The sequence below is a fragment of the Lampetra planeri genome, chromosome 49 (assembly GCF_965212315.1).
Source record: "Lampetra planeri chromosome 49, kcLamPlan1.2.h2, whole genome shotgun sequence".
NCBI lineage: Eukaryota > Metazoa > Chordata > Hyperoartia > Petromyzontiformes > Petromyzontidae > Lampetra > Lampetra planeri.
Genome location: NC_136155.1, coordinates 196,378 through 219,028, shown reverse-complemented (window position 1 = coordinate 219,028; position 22,651 = coordinate 196,378). Strand labels below are relative to the sequence as shown.

The 22,651-nt window shown below is 45.2% G+C and overlaps 1 protein-coding gene across 1 annotated transcript; it reads right to left on the bottom strand.

Moving 5' to 3' along the window:
* Positions 1 to 495: 495 nt before the first annotated feature.
* Positions 496 to 14,845, bottom strand: LOC144733915 (cysteine-rich secretory protein 2-like). Its single transcript, XM_078615926.1, has 7 exons — positions 14,766 to 14,845; positions 9,080 to 9,281; positions 7,827 to 7,917; positions 3,147 to 3,295; positions 2,653 to 2,753; positions 1,619 to 1,707; positions 496 to 1,053 (listed from the first exon to the last, which is right to left on the bottom strand). The coding sequence occupies exons 1-7, from the start codon at positions 14,771 to 14,773 to the stop codon at positions 929 to 931; spliced, it is 765 nt and encodes a 254-aa protein (XP_078472052.1). The 5' UTR covers positions 14,774 to 14,845; the 3' UTR covers positions 496 to 928.
* Positions 14,846 to 22,651: the final 7,806 nt, after the last annotated feature.

Genomic DNA, 22,651 nt, shown 5'->3' with positions numbered 1-22,651 from the left:
CATCACGCAGCGTGTTCGCACCTCCTCCGCGTGACATTTCGCTATCCCTTACACAACACGTGCCAGCACATCAGAAGATGCAGGTGGCGGCGGCAGGGGGGAGGTGCCCAGGTTTTACCCCACCAAGGACAATCCTCGTTATAAACGTATTTAATTATAACGGAACTGACAGTCACAGGCACGAGTGGATGTGGAATTCTGGCTGGTGCTTCACACCAGCTGGAGTGGAGATCAAACCCGGCGCGTCTAACGAGCCAACCTCCACACCACCAGCGTGCTTTCGATGCCTTCTCAAGAAAACTGGAGATTGAAATCTGTTTGCAGGGTCCTTTAGATCACACCAGATGGAGTATGAGAATAATGAATCCACATTGCGATTTGCCAGAATACGTGCACTGATCAGTTCGCGCCAAATATGAATTCAACTTCACAAAGGACGGGAAGGATGAACGTGAGCACACATTTTTGAATGCTACCAGCGCAGGGTTTCACGGCTGTGCTGTTACGCGTGTTTTAGTCGGGGGAGGCGGGGGGGCGGGGGGGGGTTGTACCGTGTGTTGTTCGGAGCTTCTTCAATTCAATTCCCGAGGGCGCTGCCACCAGCACACGGAGTGAAACGAACGGGCATCGTTACGAACAACACGCGGTACGGCCAGAAGGCGCGGCGGAGAGCTCGGTCTGTGGCATGAATGAATCAGTACAATGTCTATACTGGAGAAATCCGATAAGCTATGAACATCTTTTTCTCACAGATGTGCAGAATGTGTCTGCCAGGCCAGTCAAGTAGGCAGAGCCACCCTTTCCAAAAGAGCAGTGCCACTTACAGTTCAGCCATTGATCACATAAAGTAAAAAAAAGAAGAGAGATTGTCGGAAGTGAGTACTGTATCTAGTCGAGGCCTGGAGTCTGGTACATTTTCGAGCCTTCATTAAATCCGTCCTTCGCAGTTGCAGCTGGCAGCGCAGTTCTTTAGAATGATGGCGTTCTTGCACGTGTACTGTGCCACCATCGACGCGCAATTGGCGTAGCCGTTTTTGTACTTGCACGGGTTGTCTGTGGGGCACACGCGCACAGACGCACACAATTCAGACAAATATCCTCCATTTAGCTTCTCACGGACTGTTGGGGGCAAGTGCAGTTAGCGAGCACCTATTACGGGCGGCAAGGTGCGCGAGAAGGTGGTGGGCCCGGCACCATCGATGTTTGCACGCCACACAAGGTACCCGGTTAAGGCTGAGTCGAACTAGGGGAGGCCCAAGGCCGGTTCAGATATTTGCCGCTGATGTGTTTGGGAATTAAACTCAGGTCATTGGTGCGTACTGAATGAACTCAGTGCTTTGGCAAAATGTCCCCAATTCACCCAAACACTGGACTCGTATTTACCAAACACGATGTTCAGCTATCAACAACGATGTTTGCATATGCATCTATCGAGAACAATCGTGTTTTATACAACTCAAAAAGACATGTACAAATACTATACAGCAGGGAATTGTATGATCTGAGATGAGATGTGATGCAAAAGCATTTAAGCAAGCGCCTTGTACATACAATGCCTTGCAATCCGTATCCTTGGGTGTACGTGTCGAGACGAGGGCTCGCTCGTGTGTCTACTCACTGCACAGGTTATTGACGCAGTTCTTGGGGCAGGAGGCGCAGCGGGTTCCCAGGTCGTAGGGTCTGTTGATGCGGGTGTTCAGGTTTCCCCTGCCATGTAAGGTCACAGGTTTGTACGTCAGTAACGCTCGCGACTCGGCGATCATTAACACGGCACATTGCGCTGATCATGGTGGTGGTGGTGGAGGTGGTTGTAATTGGCGGTGGTGGTGTTAGTGGTATCGGTAGTTGTAATGCTAACAATGGTCGTCAGAGTTGTAGATGCATTATTTCTCGTCATACACAAATATTACCACAAGCAAAAAACAAGCAAATTAATAAATAAAAAGTAAATTATTAAAATAGTAATAATGTCCAATAGGCTACATATGCAAAATAGGCCTCGGAATAAGAATAATAATACTAATAATGTGAAATGCGCCAGGCAGTATTTGCGCTCTCTGGGAGAGAGAGAGAACGACTCAGAAGCACGAGGAGACAGACGAGGAGTGCTGGGACACAGCAGCAGCAGCCGTCACGTGGTGAGCTTGCACCACATTCCTCCAAGCTCTGCGGTCCACCTAACATTAAGGTGTTATCGTCCAATTAATGAGTGTTTATGCATGTGGAGGAAATACTCTACAGTATTCCATACAGAAGTCACTGGTGGAGTCCTGTACCGCCTTATCCTGGTGAGCCAGGGTATGGCATCTCGACGAGTGATGGTAATGAACGAACGTTACGTATATCTGTGCAGCACTGGGTGATCGTAGCGTATGGGTGGAAGGCCAAACAAGGTGACCTTGGGTCCTGAAGGTCACTGAGCGTTGTGGTAAGTCACGTAGCAGGTGGTGTAGACATTGAGTGGTTGACTAACAGGCCTTGAACAACCGTATGTCAGATGCGTTTAGTCGGCAGTGTAGTGGTTGTGATGATGATGGTGATGTCGACGATGCCAGTGATGCAAGTGATGATGATGATGACTTCCAGTGGCTGAGCGTGAACATGGTTTGAAGAGAACGTAGGGCACGTGAGCGTGTGCGGAGAGAGACTCACATGGGGCAGTAGTGGCACACGTAGAGGTACTTGGGCACGCCCGGGTTATTTGGGCAGTAGTTGACTGCGCAGCCAAGCTGGAAGGAGTTGTACCAAACCAGCTGCACAACACACAGAGACATGCCGATTATAGAACTCCCTCACTTGGCAAACAGGAGGTCGTGGGTTCGATCCCGACCCTGATGCCTGCTGTATATTTCGAGTTTGCGTATCTCTCTCCCTGTAGTCGTGTGGATTTTTCTCTGGATCCTCCAAGTTTTCCCTCCACATTGAGAATCAACGTCACGCGTTTAGAGTAATTTGGCTGTCAATTTCCACACGATAATCCACTCCGATGAACTATCATTTGTTACCAGGTCGCTTCTGAACAAGAGCTATACAGCTCAGTGGGCCTTACTTGGAAATTTAAAATAGTTTAGTTTCATAGTTAAATTTAACTTTATTTGTGGCTGCGTCAATTCCTCCTCCCGTGGCACGCACGGGCAAGGCCTCACCTGGGTGTAGTGGCCGACGGCTCCGGGCGTCACGGCTCCCACGTTGTACTGGAAGCCGGGCGCGGTCACCTCGTTGTACCAGTCGCGGATGGCGTAGTTCCACGTGAAGGGCGCGCTCGACATGAAGATGTTCTCTCCGCACGTCCACTCTGCCGGTGAGACACGGGGCGGAGGAGGGGGGGGGGGGTCACACCGTGTTGTTCAAACGCTCAATTCAAGAAACGTGTTAACTCTGAACGAGCACACCAGCCAGAGAACTCAGTGGTGGAGCTTGCGAGAAGCGCGTAAGTAAAATGTCTCGTTGGGAATTGACTCGGCACATCATCCGATTTTATTTCACGGTTAACAGGAAGAAATAGGACAGCAGATAGTAGGAGTTTTGCGGACCCGACAGCTGCCACGGATTATACGAGTCGCGGGTATTAGGGCTGTGGAGTTCTGCATGTCAGTCAACTCAAACTGTGTGAGTTAAACGGTGGCTGGCATGGTGGTAGCACGCCTGTAATTCAGAGTTTTGGAGGCTGGGTTGGTGGACCAAACAGATTTCTGCTGGGAATTATCATTATTCTGGGCTGCGTGTTGGCCAGCAGATGGCAGTGGGTTTCTGACCTGTTTATGAAAACTTGAGTGTGCTCCTTTTATGTGTAGAGGTGTTACGGAGGGGTTGTTATAGAGTTGTGTCGGATGGGAAACAAACACACTGGGCGTGGCTATGTCTGTACGCGAGGAGGTGCTTACAGCGACGTCCGCACTGTTCAGCCTGGGGGCTGACACGGAGCTGGGATCCCCCGCGGCCCCACCCCTCGGCGGGGGAGTTGCCATATAAGGCGGTGAGCAGGAGGGCTCGGGGCAGTGTGTGTTCGGCTTTAACCAGCGAAGCAAGAAGATCTGCTAGATAGGCCCTGGGACTCCCCTGGATCGCCGTCCTTCTCAGGGCCGACCAGGCGAGCCAGTGGCGTGGCCCCGAGAGCCCAGAGCCGATGCTCTTGTCAGAGCCGGTCTGGGGACTCAGGGTGCCGTAACCCCAGCTTAACCAGGGCTGGGTAAGCTAGCCTCCCCTAGCCCGCTAGTGGAGGACCTAGGCTAGCTGTGACCTATAGAGTTGACCTCCCAGCTAGACGGGTGAAGGGGCCGACACCCCTTCGAGTGCATCGCGGCCTGTTCTGCACTTGGTGCCTCCGACTCCGACCTCCAAGTCTCTTTGAAGCTCACTACACATGCAAGGGTATACTCAAGGCACTTCTGAATTCCTCCCAGCTACGTATGCTAAACCCACGTGAAACAAATGGCCAAATATCTCAATGTAGGACCCTTCTAAACAACGTGATCAAGTGAGGCCGTCCGAGATTAATAACAATGGTTAAGTAAAACCACGTCCTGTGTTACTCTGCGCTTCTTACAAACTGAAATATCTGTCCATGAAATGAAAAACAAAAGTTTCCAAATGTCAAAATGAGGATAGTTTGATTTTTTATTCCAAAACCAATGGTGAAGATTCCAAATTCTGATGACAGTGAGTTATCGTTCCACGGAACTATTCATATCACCGTAGCAACTGGTACTTATTTTACCGACCTCATTGCAATGATGATGATAATGATGAGTCAGGCTTGAGATATGAACCTTATGGCGGGACCCCGGGGTCGGGAATAAATGGAAGTAAAAATCGTAATTAATTTATTTATTTTTGGCGACTCCGCCCCACCGCGCACACAAACGCCGCGACCCGCCTGGCTCGGATCGTTCCGTCGTCGTGTCGTGTCCAAGCGCAGCGGCGAGGACGAATGCGCTCAAGAGCTGAACAAGCGAATGCATTCCATGCTCGGGTATGGGCAGGATCATAAGTTTTATCCAAAGCTGCTCAAACTGCCTACACGACTTAAGTCCTTTATTTGTCATCACGGGATGCATAATACAGTGAAACTGCTCTCTTATCTGCATTATTATTTGTGACCTACCAATGTCTGCAGCCAGGATCAATCGATGACAATCCTATTGCCTGCAGATAATTAGCAGATTAGATGCGTTGCGCCGTTAATTCATCCTGTTTGATAATACTTATCTTGTCCGTATGCATCTGTGCAGATATTTTTTTTTTGCGGTTAAGCCAAAGTCCCCACATACCGCTCGTATCAATGCGGATAAGAGAAGCGACGGCGACCCACTACTCTGTCGAGTAACATTGGTATAAAAGTTCTAGATTTGAAGCTTTCGTGACTGCAAGGATTCATACTCTTAGTTCTTTCGGTAAAGTCACGTAGGTAAAAAATTAATAAAAATAAAACAATAAAATCACGACGTTTCGGAGGCAACACAAGTCTCTGTCATCAGGTGGGACCGCCACAGCCAGATTTGCTGTATAAAAGCTTGTTACAATATGAACAACACATTAAAAGCGCGTACTATTTTATGTACTGTTTACAAAGTGTGTTCACAAATCCACACTGAGACACAAGATGATTGACAGAGGGGTGTAAAACATTTTTTCGATAGTGCATTTAAATAGAGGTACTGCAGGTAAGTAGTTTTAAGTTTTAAAGGCATAGTTTAATAAGACAACACTTGCCACCATCCTTCAAATTCATTGGTGAAAAAGAGCAAAGTTTTTGTTGACATTATAATTTAATGTTTATGCGAGAGACAGGGGCTTGTGGAACCCCGGGGTCCCGCCATGAGGTTCACGTAACCACGACAACTCATGACTGGGGGCTCTTCTGTACCAGCAACTAACTGTGCTCTTTCACAGTTCTATATATACATGTCTGTATCTCTATCATCTTAAGCTGGAAATATGTGCCAAAAAAAACAATAGAGGGAAGGGACTTTTAACAGGGGCTTTGAAGCAAAGCAACGATCTTTGTACCGGTATCTGCACCTGCCACACGATGTTTCTAACCCCGTGTCTGAACGGAGCCTTCAATCCGGCCGAGGGATTTTGTTGCAGAGACATTGCTCATGAGATTTTTTTTACAAATTCAGGCTTCTTAGAAAACCATTGTAAATTATTTTGAGCTGGCACAAGTAAGAAGGACATGCACACACACGCCAGACATACGCACACTCGATGAACCGAGCTCAAAGTTGTTAGACAGGTACATCTTACCGCTTACAGGGTTTACACTGGGATAGTGAGAAATAATAGCTGCGTGGATCACAAAACGCACAATTGTCTCTGAATTTATTTTTACGCGTATTTATCATTCTCTGATGCTGGCAGATGTTAAGGCCCTGTGCAAAAAATACCCACATCCCCGTGAACAATGTCGTTTCCTATCACCACAGAAGTTTTATCTATATGTTTTTTTATCATTTGGTTAAGTCTCCAAATAATGATATTAAGATCAAAATAATTAACAATATGACCTGGTTTACCTTTTGACCATCCGGCCAAAACATATCGCCTTGGCGATTATTGCCCTGATCGTTGGTCGTGCATACATCGGCACATTTTTTCCATGAGTGGAACCAAAGACAAACTGTGAAAAATGTAAATATCCCCCAACGCTACACATTTTAGTGCAATAAAACTGGAAAGGTGAAGCCCTGCAATTGCCGTGCTCACGACACTACTATTTACTACTATTTAAACAGTAATACTATTTAAACATTTACTAATATTTAAACAGTATTTAAACAACTTTTTTATTTTACCAGGCAAGATCCACTGAACTTTATAGATATTTTTCAGAAGCCACTTGGCCACAAATGATAGCTCAACGAAGTGGCTCATAATGCGGACATTAATAGCAGCAGCCAGATATTCTAAACTCGTGATGTTGATTCTTGGGGGAAGGCCTCCACCAGAGGCAGCTACAGAGAGCCCCTCTAGAGGGCATTTGTGCCAACTCTTGCACGCCGGCCAGACATCAGACGTGGTGGAAGTACCCACACTTTACCCCACCAAACGCGACCTGCCATTCGACTCACTGTGGTGGTGTAACCAGTAATACTGCTTGGTGAACAGAGACGGGGGACGGGGGTGAGAGGGCATATTTCAGAAACTTGTCCCATTGTTTCAACTGCTGTGCCGGGAGATGGAACCGATGACTCCTGTATTGCAAGTCCACTGTGCCCACCATTTAACCACCGCACCTTATTTGGTGACGCTGCTGCTGTGCTGGCAGTGGTGCACAAACAACAACAACACATTCGTCTATAACACTGTGGCCTTAAAAAGATAAATATATAATTGCCCTCCTTCATAGCATGATTGGATAGTTTTACTTTAAAGGCCCAAGTTTTGTTGACGAACGTGTTACGTTTCTTTCTTTATGCAAATACAAAAACAACTCACCGGATTGTTGTCGCCTACACGTAGGCTATGACCGCGGTGGCGAGATATTAACTACCTCGCCTGGTATACAGGACGTCATGGGTTCGATCCCGATCCCGATTCTGACGCCTGTATATTTTGCATGTTCTCCCCAGTTATCCCCCTCCACATTGAGAATCAACACGCGTTCATAGTATTTTGTTGTTATAAATATCCACATGATAAGCCACTTTGTTGAGCTATCATTTGTGGCCAGGTCGCTTTTGAACAAGAGCTACATAGCTCAGTGGACCTTGCCTGGTAAAATAAAAAAATGGTTTATAGTTTTTCTATTTTTATATTTTGACGCAATTGATCGTAAGCCAGCCTCACGAGAGGGGGGAGGGGCAGCGCTGTGCGAGGCTTACGTGTCGTTTTGCGTCTGGCGTCCGGGCTGTGGCCGAAGGTGCAGTTGTTAGCCCAGGACAGGGCGTTCATGTACACTTCCTTCTTCCACATCTGCCGGAAAGAAATACGGATTTGAGTTACTCAGCTGTTTAAGGACTTCCAGAGCTTAGTTCCCCACCAAATATGTTGTTGCGGGTGGCTGCTCAGACTGGAGTAGGTACGTGACGAGCAGCCAAGGTCATAGTGAGAGGTAAGGTGGATGTGGTGAAAATATTATTTCCAGGTCGCTGACCCAGACAGAGCCAACTGAAATTAAGCCCTGAGTAAATCTGCCTCTCAAACTCAAGGCGTGGTACAAAATGCACAGGCGTAACCAAATCAACATGGAAATTACGGGGGAAAGCAAGACATCTGTAAATGCCAATACATAGCAGTAGAATTTTTCATAGTTTGAATTCGCCGGTGAGGGGATGGATGCATTTGTGCGAGTGAGCAAGACAGAGTTAGTCAGCGATGCAATGAAACGGTGTTTGAGTGAGCGACTGTTCTAAAGAGCGAGTGCATGAGTGAATGTCTGAGTCATTATGCAATTGAGATGCAGATGAGTGAGACAGAGAATGAGTTACGAAATATTAAATGATTGATCATTGAGTGAGTAATTGTATGGTTAGAGTGAGTGCTTTGTTAAATAAGTGAGTGAGCCGGTAAGTGAAACACTTAATGATTTAGGGATTAGTCAGTGACCAGGTGAATCAATGAGACGTTAAGTGCGAGCATGAATGAGTTAGTAAGTCATTGCATAAGTCACCGCGTGAATCATTGAACGAGCGAGTGAGCAAGTGAATCACTAAGTCATTTAGTGAGTCAGTGAGTGAGTGAATTACTGAGTCATTAAGTGCATGAATGAGTGAATGAGCCATTAAGTGAGTGAGACACTGATTGATGAATAATTGAGTGAGCAAATCTACGGATTAGGTAGAACTTCTTTCGCACCGTACGTAGCCAACCACGCTAATTGGAGGTGCGGGGGAAGGACAACAAACTAAACACAAAAAGCAGTTCTAAAGAAATTAGTTTTCAATCTATATGTAAAAGTGCATAGCTCCAGTGGCTTCCTAAAATGTGAGTTTTGTAGCTATTGAGAGGGCAAGAGAATCACCGAACCATTCAATGATTGAACGGCTCTTCGAGTGACTGTCAATCACCGAGCACACGAAGCGTGCGAGACGCGAGTGAGCGAGCCAGAGAGCATATCCTCCCACGCCGCGCTCACCATCTGCAGCATGTTGCCCGCCGAGGGGGTGACGTTGCGGCGCAGGTCGTTGTGCAGGTCCACGATGGCCGTCTGCACGGAGCCGTGCACCGTCTTGAGACTCCTCCAGTCGTTGACCAGCTCCCAGGCGGCCGCGCCCGCGGGCAGCGACGCGGGCAGCAGCACCGCCAGCAGCAAGACGGCCGCCACGGAGGTCGCGGGGCTGCGTGAGACGGAGTGGGGGGCCCGCACACAGCAGCAGCAGCAGCACGGTCACCACCCTCTCCTGGCTGCCGCAGGACATCTGCGACCCTTCCTGGAGGTTGAATCTATGGGACCCTTTTTGCCAATATTAAAGGATGAAAACTAACAATAGGTTTTTACCTTTTTGGCGATAACACAGGAGCTGTCAAGATGTTGAAACACCAACTGGATACCAAGTCTGCATTAACCACACGTACTTAGGGAAAAACATGCAAACAAACATGCTCTGGTAATTTCTGTATTGGCTTTGAAACTAATTGGGCTACACCAGAGACAGCCTTGCTTATGGCATTGTCTCACTGGTATCAGACCAGAGAACGCTCTATAAATGCTATGATATGTGCATGGCGTTGTAGTGTTCCCCTGTCGGCGTTCCCTGGTCTTCCTGTAGGTTGATTAACCGAGTGGTGTTGGGGAACCCGTGAGTGTGAAAATTCCACTGCCGATGTAGCGGAGACGACTACTGCCCGATGCCTGTCGCTACCGTACGAAGTCTCCATCGCGGCGCGGTTCACACCAATCCGTAGTCGCTGCTGGGTTCGGCCCACGCGGTAATTTTATGCCTACAATTCTTGTCATTCACCCTCCACCTCTTAACAATGTATAGACGTATGTTGAAATTATTTCGCACCGTACGTAGCCAACCGTGCTAAAACAAGATTGTCGCATTTACAAAGATGCTATTCATACGTGCCAACATTTCGATTTAAAGCTTTCGTGACTGCAGGGATTCATCTTTTTGGTTCTTTCGGTAAAGTCACGTAGAATGGAAATAATAACGACGAGGAGACCTGTTCTTCTCGACAGACCTGTTCTCCACCTGAGGACGGCTGCTTGCGTTGTGGCCGAAACGTCGTGAGAATTATTTTATTATGTTTTATTTTTATTATTTTATTATTTCCATTATACGTGACTTTATCGAAAGAACCAAGAAGACGTGCCAACATGTTGCTCAGACTTTAGAATTTCTTGAGGCTGACCATCAAAAAATTCAGCAACCCATTAAATGTTTCTTCCAGATTTGAAGCTTTCGTGACTGCAAGGATTCATACTCTTAGTTCTTTCGGTAAAGTCACGTAGGTAAAAAATGAAATTAAAATTAATAAAAATAAAACAATCAAAATCACGACGTTTCGGAGGCAACACAAGTCTCCGTCATCAGGTGGGACCGTCACAGCCAGATTTGCTGCATCAAGTGAATGAAGAATAATTATTAAGAATAATTATTTAGTAGATAATAATGATTTAGTTTGCGCCATTGTTATAACGCATGACTATCACGAAGGCGCTGTTTTTGCAGACACAGTCTGCGAAGTTTCACAGTCGTGGGGCAAAGTTGCTGCTGTGTATAAACAGCGCACCCATCTGCTTACGTTTTATATTCCACTTCGAAAACTTAGATCTTCTGATTCTGTTCTTCTACTCATGGTTCCAAAGGCCAGACTGTGGTCTATGGGAGACAGAGAACTTTCTGCAGCCTGGTTCCGTAATTGTGGAATTCCCTTCCTTGATCCATTAGGGAATCTCAGTCTGTGACACTTTATTAAATCCTATCTTAAAACGCACCTATTTTTACAACAGGCTTTCTCCGTAACTTAAGCTTTATGTAAAACGCTTTGAGGCCTTGTGCGACTTGCGCTACAGAGAACTGAGTTTATTATTGTCAAATCATTTTTCAAATGTGTGAGCATGACCCCGGCACACGGTGGCTTACTCGTTTCAAATGACGTCAAGGAATCTTCAACGCACGCTGTGATGCGGACGCCACGAATTTGATGGTTGTTATTGCATTCTCACGATTAACAAGAGCAGCCAGGCTGGTGCTGGTTGCTACGTCTATGCCGTGCCCAAGTCAATGGTTCTATTGCCATCACGGCTGCCTGGTAACTTTTGTTGAGACTTATCAAAGCATACCATCTGGTGCGAAACAGTGGTGGTCTGGGTACGGGGCACGGCTCGCAATCGCAAGGTTGCGATTTCAAATCACAGGCTGTAGTCGTTTCAGCACATCATATCGCTGGGGTTGATAAAACAATTACCACTTTGTGGAAAGTCGACAGAGGTTATTCTACGGAATGACTGGCCCACACCGTGGGATTGTGGAAGTCCCAGCACTGGCCCGAGACTGCCAGTGGAGATGGGCATCAATCTACGCACATTTGAACAGAGTGGTTCCATGATCCTCTGACTAACACTCGCATTTTCAAAGGTTGGCTATTGCGGATAAATGCAACTTAATATTGGGTCCCTTATTTTATTTTTTCTCCTAAAGGAACGAATTTTTATTCGCAGTCGTGGACAGTTGTTATGGTTAGGTTTATTATTCCGGTTAGGTTGTGGCTAGGGTTAGTTTGTGGTTAGGATGATTTTATGGTATGGGCTAGTTTGTGGTTCGTGTTAGATTGCAGTTAGGGTTTGGATGTGGTTCTGGTTAGTTTGGGCTATTAACCAGATTAATTTAGATCAAAAGTTGAGCAAAACTTTTCACAAATTAGTTTGGAATGTGGCTTTAAAATGAAGGAGCGTTAGTGGAAAATTCATTGACATAGACTACTGCCATGCAATTAAAGATGAATTTGTTGCAATAAAATAGAGGGGTGCAAATATTTTGGGAAGGGAAATAAACATTTACAATATTTACAAATAGTTTTTCCTAGGGAGAGCAAACATTAAGACCAGTGTCATGGGCCTAGTCTGAAATATAAGTTTACAATCTCGACATTTATTCAGGTCAGTCTTGTGACCTAGACTATCCCGGTCTCTTCTCGCCTGGTTAAATGAAATAAACAATTGACACCATAATATCTGAATAGATACGCGCAATCTGTCAATTAAGAACATCGAGTATTCATTCAGCAACAAATAGCCATTAAAAACCCATATACATCAGTGCAATCTTGACTATTTCATTACAGTTCCACGACAAACGTGGAAATTCGTATGTATGCTCCTTATAAGGGTATTTATCAAAAGCAATAAAAAATATATAATATACAATTTTAAAAAATAAACAATAAAGGTGATTCACTACCAACCAAAAAGCACGCACTTAAATTATTGCGTGAATAAATGTCCAATTAACTTTGTATAACGTGATTTGATACGAGGAGCGTATTATTACATTGAAGCTCTGGAACACTTTGCGGCCGTGACTCGTGATCAGTGGTGGTGATGGCCCATTGAGGGCCTCGTTTTCAATGTACAGACAGAAGAGTTACACGCCAGAGATGTCATGAGATAAGAGAAGACAGATGCAGGAAAGATAGAGAACATAATTATTAATTAGTTTATTTATGTTAATTGGCTGGTGATGTTTATAGGGATTTTAATTGGAGCTGATATTTGATGCACCCCAATTTTGTTCGTGACTTCAGGGCCCCTTGCGCTCCTTGGGGCCCTACACTTGTGATTGGTTTGCTCATATCAAGAGTAGCCACTGCTCATTACCACAATATCTAATAGTAGGAAGGTGAGGCACAGCCAGATATTAACACTAAATAATAATGTAGAGCCCAAAGTCAATCCGCTGCTGAATGAAAGCCTTCTCATGCTGTGTCAGTCATGGAGGTTGACCACCCTTCGCCATGTGGGTCAGTGTGGGTTGGTGGAGGAGGTGCCGCAGAACCAGTGAAGGGATTATTTGCCACTGATGTTAGCCGTGGCTGTGAATCAATCTCAGTTGGCAGGGTTCTAACCACTGTGCCACCACTCCCCTGGGATATACACACTCACTATGTGCCATCTATTTTCTTAAACACCTGGCTTTCCATTTATCTCAAAACATATTACTCAAGAACTTTGCATTGGATACTCCCAGTTGCATCCAATTCTTCGAGTGGGACTTACCTGGTAAATAAAAGTAGTTTAGTTAAAAAAAAATGTATGTACTTAATTCGCTGTTTTCCTTGGCTTTGTGTTCCCAGAATTTTTCCAGTCACAATACATTTATTACACGTCGTATATTCTCATTAATGTTGTATTTGTACCTAATATCTATAATACACTTAAGCTACTCATCTTCTCTGTGCAAGAACTGAATATAAACATGAATGTTAATAGGCAAGGATAAAATGAAATGAATATTAAGGACACCAAGAGATGACTTCGGAATTGTTTTAAATCAAACACAAAGGAGATATCCTGCGTGCATCACTCAAACAAGGGAACATGCTGTTTGCAGGTTAGTATTCATAACAATGGAGGTGCAGTGGTGAACACACTTCATTAATACATTACATCTGAACCCTTCACATCCATAACACTCCGCTGCTCCTGACTCGGTTGTCTGGCTTGACCTCCTAGAACCCTCTACCATCTTGTTCTGGCCAGCATGGTGAAGTATGGTCAAACAACCCCCATGGCAGACCAAGCAAGGGAAGGCCTCGATAGAGAAGTGCATTGACCATGGTCTGTACATTGTTATAAATCTTTGAAACATTTAAACAATTGTTCATATTACGAGTTAAAATGCACAATAGCCCATGGGCTATTATAACAATTACTTTCCACGTAGAAGCCACTATTAGCATTGAGTATAACATTATGGGATATTGGAAGTGAGGTTCAAACGTAATGATTTAAATGCATTTTCACTTGTTGTTTAATGACGCTCTGATTCTAATAAGTGTCAAGACGTTGAAAGCGCGTGTAATATAAAACTAGTATCCAAGATTCCACAGTTGTCCCAAGCCTATGCATTACACATTGACCCCTCGAGTTAGATTTGTTTTAAACGTATTTCCCCAAAATTAAATTTTGGTCATTCTATGAGCAATCATCTCATGAGAGGGGAGCGCAAACTGAGTAGTCTCATCCCGTCTGTGTGTTAGAGAGTGTCCTGCATACGATGGAATCACTCAACTACTTCACTTTATGTGCTGTGAAGAAGGGCCATTGCGAGAAACGTCATCTATATATAGTAATATTTTAAAGACTACAGTGTTATTGATGAAGGTGTTGCGTTTATTGTTACTTGTGCTTTACTTCTGAGATTATTTCCAGTAACCTCGTATCAACAAGCACCCTGCTACAGAGATGTTCTTCACGGGGCAATTAAACCAACATTCTCAAACCGATGCTTTTTTTGTCCAATTTTTCCACCCCATGGAAATTATATCTCAAGCAAAAAAATATTCGAAACATTTACTGGACTTTTTTTTTATCACGTCAATAAAACCTCTTTTAATTTTGTCATTCTCGGTGATAATATTTTTTGCACAAAAAACATTTTTTACTTGAAATATTTTGTTAATTTTGGTCCCGTTATTGGCAACTCGGACTAAAACGAACAACTCTCTTATTCAGTACTTAACAATTCAGCTTAATCACAGGTGGCTGTCCGGATTCGAAAGCAGAATCTCAGTGGTGGTGGCAACTCGTTGCTATGAGCCCTGAGCCACTCGGCCACGTGCAGAGATCGGAGTTCAGGAGGCAGGTGGCTCACCTCAACATGTTGTCAGTTCAGCAAGGCCTTGCAAAGTCTTCCCTTCAAAAGCTGAGCTCCTCTGCTTGGTGTGTGGGTCTCAAACTCTTGCAGGGGCCCTTTTATACACCCCAGCCGGAACCTGCTCCGGTCGTCAGATGACACTTGCTACAAGTCTCCAACCTCGCGAGCAACCACAAAGCCCAGTTGATCGTCAGATTATTGTTTTAGCAACAGTATCTAAATATACCAGCATGTCTGGGTGGTGTCAGCCAGAATAGCGTTCTCATAGAAGGGGGCATTGCAAACATACACACCTACGCATGCGTGACTTAAAGTGTTCTCGCAAGATCCAGATAAGTCCAACCTGACACCACCATCAATCGTGTGCCGAATACCTTCTAAATGTCAGCTGGTGTCTGCGTCTCTCACCGTGGAGGATCTTTTGTCCGTGTTTGTGCTCAGGCACCTCCCATCCATTCCCAGAGATTGCTAATTCCACAATATTTCTCGCGTTAGCCTTTTTGTTAGCATTTTTGTTAGCATTTTTGTATGTCTCTACACATTTCTTTTTTAAAGCACGTGCGATGAAGCAAAACGTATGAAAACACTCAAACGTTACGCACGCGACAAATACATACATAAATACGGCTACCCCCCCCCCCCCCCAAAAAAAAAGAACAACTCACAAACACAAAATAGTTTTAAAAAATGCTGACTCGGCCCCATTCCTGACAGCCTGCGACAAGAACCTTCGTTCAGGCCGATGGGGCGTCTCGGCTCTTTTGTTCTCCGTCAGGGCGAGACCAAACACGCGGCCGCTTTGAGTCGCAAGGTGCCGGCCGCGTCAACATCTTGCACGGGCCCCTCATGCCTTACGTTCGGTACGCGAGTACAATAACGAATGACTAATGCCGTGTGTTTGGTAAACGCCAACACAAATGTAATAAACGTCGAGAAAATTACAAACAGCAATGTAAGACATTTACGCATCTGGTAGCTAGCGCACTAACGTGTACAAATTAAGAGACTGGTTAAATTTGTAGACAGAATTACATAATAAATACAAGAGGAATAATCACATTCAAATCGTGGCAAGGCAACTCATTTTATTCCCCAGAATGTGCCACTGCAACGTATGGATTTGCACTGGCGGCGCATAATGTAGAGAAACGGCATTTACCAAGAAAATATCTTAAAGCAGGAAGGTGAAACTGGCTGAGAGTTGCGTATTTATAATGCTGCCTGTTTCACATAAGTCTGGACGACCGATTTTTTTGTGGAGGCATGGAACTAAAGTAGATTTCTTTACATTTTTCATTCGGGTTTACTTATGATGTGTGCCTAGTTTCCACGCAATTCCCATGCAAAACGTGCGATGTTCAAGCGTAGGCCAGCAAAACCTTACCACTTTCATCAATTAACACATCCTCACAACTATATACATATATGTGTGTATATAAAACATTGCATTATTGAATCATTCGAAATCCAGATTTATAAAGTATAGATATTTATTGATGTACAGTCAATGCATATAAAAGTCACACCAATCCGTACATTTTAGTTTGTGTGTATAATTCATGTTCTGTTTTGAACACTCCTTACATGTACGTAAAATACATTTTTTACATAAAAACATCCGAATTATATGTAAAAAATCGTACATGTTATGATCTCATTGTCTGAGATAAAAGCTAATCATATAAACATAGCCCTTTCGCAACATTAAAACATCTGCCTGTTCCTTTGGAATGGCACACGCCATCATCATTATCATCGGTCATGGTCAATCCACTGCTGGATGAAGGCCTCTCCCCAGGTGTTTGCCGCCATCCCTAGTCGTGCTCCCGCGTCGTCGTTGTTGTGAGGCGCGTGCGAAGCTCCCCTCTCGTGTTTCACGGGGCCAGACACTTCTCTGGAAGGAATGTCGGCCAACTGATTTGAGCATAAATTGTCAGAGTGCGGCTTTCAGACTTTTAAATATTCTTCAACTTTAATAATTCTCTCGCTCGACCACCATTATCCTCGTGTTTAATAATATTAATCATCAACACGATTTACAACGCAGACACATTTAACGAATTGGACGACATGTCTTATCGAGAACTCGGAGATGAAGAGCCAGGGCTCAGAGTCCCAATATGCTTCCCCGTACAGTTGAGAGCCTGAAAGGTTGGATCCAGTACGGGTGATACATTAACGGGTGAGGCTCTGAACAGGTGAGGCGTGAAGTACGTGAGAATGTGAACTAGGTGAGATCCTGAACAGATGAGAGCGTGAACCAGGGGAGAGCAAGAATGCGTGACAGCATGGACAGGTGAGAGCCCGAACCAGGTGAGACCCTGAACGGGTAAGGGCCTGGACAGATGTGAGCCTTGAGGGGCTGCTTGAAGGTGGATGCTGAGGTTTGGGTGCTCCTGCTGCGTGTGTGCAGTAGGAGGTAGTTCCAGGTGTGGAGCAGATTGTAAGACGTAAAACTATTGAAACTAAACCATTTTTTTTTTTTACCAGGTAAGCCAACTGAGCTATCTCTGCCGAAGCGACCTGGCCACAAATCATAGCTCAACGAAGTGGCTTATCGCGTGTAAATGTATAGCAGCCAAATACTCTAAACACATGTTTCTAAATGTGGAGGGGAAACCCGGAGGACCCGGAGAAAAATCCATGGGGAAAGAGACACGCAAACTCTAAATATACAGCAGGCGTCAGGGTCGTGATTGAACCCCCGACCTCCTGTAGACCAGGCGGGGGAGTTAACATCTCCTAGCCACCGTGGCGCCCACTTCATCGCTGTGGTCAGCGGAGTGATAGGGGTGGAGAGGCATCACGGGAGCCATCGACAGATCGCTCTACGGTGCAGGATAGCGATTATAAACATGTCTGTGAGTATACTGGAACTGCCACTTTCTGCTGACTTTACCGTCACACTCTCTATAAAAGGTCACCAAATGTTCGACGTATTGAAAATCCGATGCCATGTTTGTTTCATTCAACTCCCTTCTAAACGGCAAGGCACAAGCTTCCGAAGGCCCAGATACAAATTAGTTATAAGCGTAAACTCAACCACATTTATACCAAGTTTAAGCTTTATAACACTTCTATAACATTATAAAAATTAGCATTACTTAATAACGCACAACTGGATATATATACACATCAGATGTGCAGCTTGTGTGTGGAGTGCTTAGATCGATTGTTGCATCACAGGATCTTGAGAGGTGGCGAGGGCATGGGGAAACCTTCATTCAGCAGTGGACTGACCATGGCTGCTGCTGCTGATGATGATACATGTTATTAAGTCAATTAGACGAGGAGCCATGTGGCTTATGTCAATTAACGCATACCACTTCAACAATTTTGAAAGAAGTCCCGCGTCAGATGATAGAATGTTTTTTTCATCTCAATAAACATCGCAGGCTATCGCTGTCAACGTTAATATAACTGTACCAAATTTCAGCTCTCCAGTCATTCTGCCACAGAATTTGCATCACTCACTCACGCAATAACTCACGTCTGGCTATTTATTTTAGATATGATCTACGAAGTCAACCAGACGAGGGTTAAGTGATTTATGGCAGTACACACACGATGCGCCATGCACTTCAAGCCCTCCCGCGGAAACCGATGGGAGGATCTATGTACACAATGCATATCTAAATATTGTGACTGTAAGCGCACCTGACGTTATTCGCAACTGGCTGCAGAATCTTTAGAATTGTTGTCCTTCTCCCGCACTTCCGATTAGTTGGCGACGTACGGTGCGAAATCAGTCCAACGTACTTACAACGTTCGTTGGCGAGATGTGGTGGCATCTAAGGCCTTGTGCACGACCTTGATCTTGATGTTCGTCCGACAGTTGAATTATTTAGCTTCTCAGCAAATGAACCACAATATCTTGCTGATCTCATCAAGGAGCATAAACCACCATGCTAGGTCTGGCCATCCTCGCAGCGGCTTTTGGCTGACCATCGAACAAAGATGGTCACTGCATCGGGCGCTTTCAGATGCACTTCTGCGGCCGTCTGGAATGCTCTTCCTTTCGATATTAGGGAGCCGCTGGAGCTATGCACTTTTAAATCTAGATTTAAATCTCATTGCGTTCGAACTTATTGTTGTGTTTAGCTTGTTGTCCTTCCCCCGCACTTCAGATTAGCACGGTTAGCTACGTATGGTGTGAAAGAAGTTTGACGTACATAATTCAACTGATCAACCCCACTCAATAATTCACAATTGGCAATATACATTAAACAGATGAAGTAAAATAGACAAGGGTATTTGTGACTCATGACAGTGAACACAGGTCCCCATGCGCTTTAGGGACCAGCCCAAGGGATGGCTTTTTTTAAAATAAAAATTAACATCAAAATGTCACGGAGATCTGACGCCGTCAATGTGAGCTCTTCTCTCAGCAACAAGCTCTTCCCCTTGGCGTGGCTGATGACAGAGCTGCAACGGTAGCGTCTGTACATTCTAAACTGTCTGTGTCCACTTACACAAACATGTCTTTGTGTCTGTCCACAAGAGCCAGGAGGCACCATTTCCGCACGATGATGAATGTGCTTAGCACCTATTATTCAGCGCCACAATAGCAGCAGGGCGTTGACGCAGACGCTTCACAAGCGTTGGGCGGCACATTCTTCACACCGTACTTTGTATCACGTCGACTTTCAATAATTCACGTTATTCGAAGCGTATAGCTCAACAGGTGTGGAGGGAGTAGTGGGGCAGCAGTTAGCGCCACGAGCTATGATCCTGGTGACCGGACGGAGTTCGATTCCCGACCACGGCTAACATCGGTGGTGAATTGATATCAGAACCGATGGTCCTGGGCCACCCACCTTTATTTCGCCAACCTGCACTGACCAGTGTGGTGAAGTATGGTAAAAAAAAACCCGCATTGTTGACAATGGATTGGGAAGGCGTTTATTATCGAGCAGTGGATTGACAAAGATGTGTAAATTATTCTTAAAGAAGAAACAATAAAATGTTATGCTGGCCTTCGTGACTTTACCGAAAAAACCAAAGAGTATGGACCCTTGCAGTTACGAAAGTTTCAAATCTAGAATCATGCTGGCCTGTTGAACACTGACCCTTTTCAGAGCTCTTTAACAATGCTAATTTATTGTGTCTATATGTCTTTATTTGTTGTCTGATACTATTGATTTAATATTACAAATATTCACAAGTATTTTGCAAGCCATTAATGCAGTTCTTAATTGACGACATTAAGTACACTATACCTGACATAAGTTTAGTTCCTATACCGTGTTGTACATACACTGTATGTGTATATGTGTAGTGGTTCATACAAAGGGAGACGAAGGCTTCTTTGGAGGCAACACGTTTACTTAACAATTCAGCCCTAAACACAAAGGGGTGTCTCCCCTTCCACAGATAACCTAGGGAGGTGGTCCCTCCGGGCGAGCCAAGCCCTAACACGCACTGGGGAGGCGGTTTGAGACCGGACCCCGACTCGGCTCCGGGTCTTGTCTTCGGGGCTTCTCTTCCAGGCGACGACTTCGTGTCTTCATTCAAACAACAGCAGCTGGCCCCGGGCCGGGCTCCGGATTATATTATCGGTGGCGGGCTCGTTCCGCCCCTAGCCACGCGCACAGATCACGAATTTTATGTACTGTGTTAAATCGAACCTGGATCTTGTTTTTGCTCATGATTTTGAAATGTTTTTGTTGACCCCTGCTCTGTATGGCAAGGTGATGGTTTTGATTGGGTCCTCAGATGGTTATTTCCCACTGGTTGGGGTGATAGCTTTACGGATTGTGTAGTCTGAATATCCATTAATCTTGAGGGCTTAGTGCACGTGCTCCAGTTCACTGGCTAGGTGGTGATGGTCGGAAATACATTGAGCTCTGCGGTGTAGAGTTTTGATGAGTGAATTCTTCTGGGATGGATGATGGTGGGAGTCAGGTTTTAGGTAGGCATCCGTGTGGGTGGCTTTCCTGTAGACAGTGTCCCATTGAGCCATCTGGTCTCTTTTCGATTAAGACGTCCAAGAATGGTAACTTGCCATCCTTTGCCACCTTCATGGTGAAATTGATGGCTGGGTGTATGGAATTGATGTGGTTAAGGAATTGGTTCAGAGCTGGTCGGCCATGTAGCCAGATGACGAACGTGTCATCTACATATCTTTTACACAAGGACGGACGTAGAGTGGATCCCTGGATGTGAAATTAATAACCATAATTCAAGTCTATTTGTGATTCTATCCCACTAAATGTTTTGTTTGCTATAAACATTTGTGAATTCGGACCCTCCTAAAGAAGGGACTTTTACAGGTAAAATAATACACATTATAGTTATTAAAAACCAAAGAGTAATCATAGTTATTATTGTTATTGTTCTCTACATCAACTATGTCCCACATCACTCTGCTTGCTGACTACCGCGAGGGCGACATTTCTCACTCGGTATCAGAATCAGAAAATGTTTTTATACTGGAGAAATCCGATGAGCTATAAAGCTCTTCATTCTGTGGAACGCCACGCACACCACCGCAGCGGCATGAGGGCCGGGCGAGGTGAGATGGATGAGGCCGGGAGCCAAAATAATTCCCAGAACAAATCAGGCAGCACTGGCTGTCCTGCAAACGTTAAACAATCTCACATTTCAGAGTGGTTCCAAAGCCCCCAAACTACAAACACTGGCTTTACCGGCAAATTTGTTTTTTGCAAGCGAGTACAGTAAAAAAATACCAGCAAGATGGATTACAAAAAATACTTCCTTCATGAAATGTATCCCACTGAAGGCAGGCAGGCATATTTACACATCCAGACTGTTCACGTGCATTTTGGATGCAGCGAATCAGAAGGATTCATATATGAATGTGTACCTCTAATTCAAAACACAATGTCTTGTGCAACCACAGTACAAGCCAACAGTCAACATGTTCCACAGCGAAGAAGGACCATCACCTGAATCATTCATCATCAGCCATGATCAATCCACTGCTGGATGAAAGCCTCGCTGAGTCATCAACAACCTCTCATGGAACTGCGATGCAACGATACATTCATCAGCTGCTTATTTGCTGTTTCAACTACACAGTAGGCGTGCATTCCCTCATTTGGCTGCATTGATCACAGCGTGACAGCCATTCTAACGACGCGTCCTGCCGAAGCGCACGTACTTTTTTGAACACTTAAGTGTATTTTGTTTAACCAGGTGGGGAATCGTGAGACCAGAATAGTCTTGTGTGCAAAAGCGACCTGGGTCTAACCTTGTATGTACGTATGTTGAATTTATTTCACACCGTATGTAGCTTACCATGATAATCGGAGATGCGAGGGAAGGACAACAAACTAAACACATAAAGTGAATACAAAAAGTAGTTTTATAAAGTTGTGAATCTAAACTTAACAGTGCATAGCTCCAGTGGCTTCCTAATATCAGAAGGAAGAGCGTTACAGACAGCCGCAGAAGCGCATCTGAAAGCGAATTTGTTCGATGGCCAGCCAAAAGCCGCTGCGAGGATGACCACCGGGGGAGTTCGCGTGATGATGGTTTATGCTCCTTGACGAGATCAGCGAGGTATTGCGGTTCTTTTGCGGCAAGCACTTTGTGTGTGATGAGTACGACCTTAGAATGTACTCGTTCACAAAAGGGAATCCAATGCAGCTCGGCGAGTACTGGATGGACACGGTCAGTGCCCGTCACGACAATAACAAGAGTGAACAACAATGGCGAAACTTGAGCGCAATCTGTACCTGTCGACTGCTGCCAACGTAACCCATCGCGCCCGCTCATATTTACTCTGCGGCGTCGGTGCGTGGAGGAGGTCACCGTGGCCGCGGCAAGAGGCCACGGCCGAGCCGCGTTGTTGCGTGACGCTCGCTCGCTCCTGGCTCAGCGTTCTCCAAACAGGGCGCGAGACGGCCACCGCAGCGGCC

Excerpts from the sequence above, each read along its gene's own strand:
- LOC144733915 (XM_078615926.1), bottom strand. Across the intron at positions 1,708-2,652 it reads GTGTGCCACTACTGCCCCAT|GGGAAACCTGAACACCCGCA; the intron begins GTGAGTCTCTCT and ends CTTACATGGCAG. Across the intron at positions 1,054-1,618 it reads CTGCGTCAATAACCTGTGCA|ACAACCCGTGCAAGTACAAA; the intron begins GTGAGTAGACAC and ends TGTGCCCCACAG.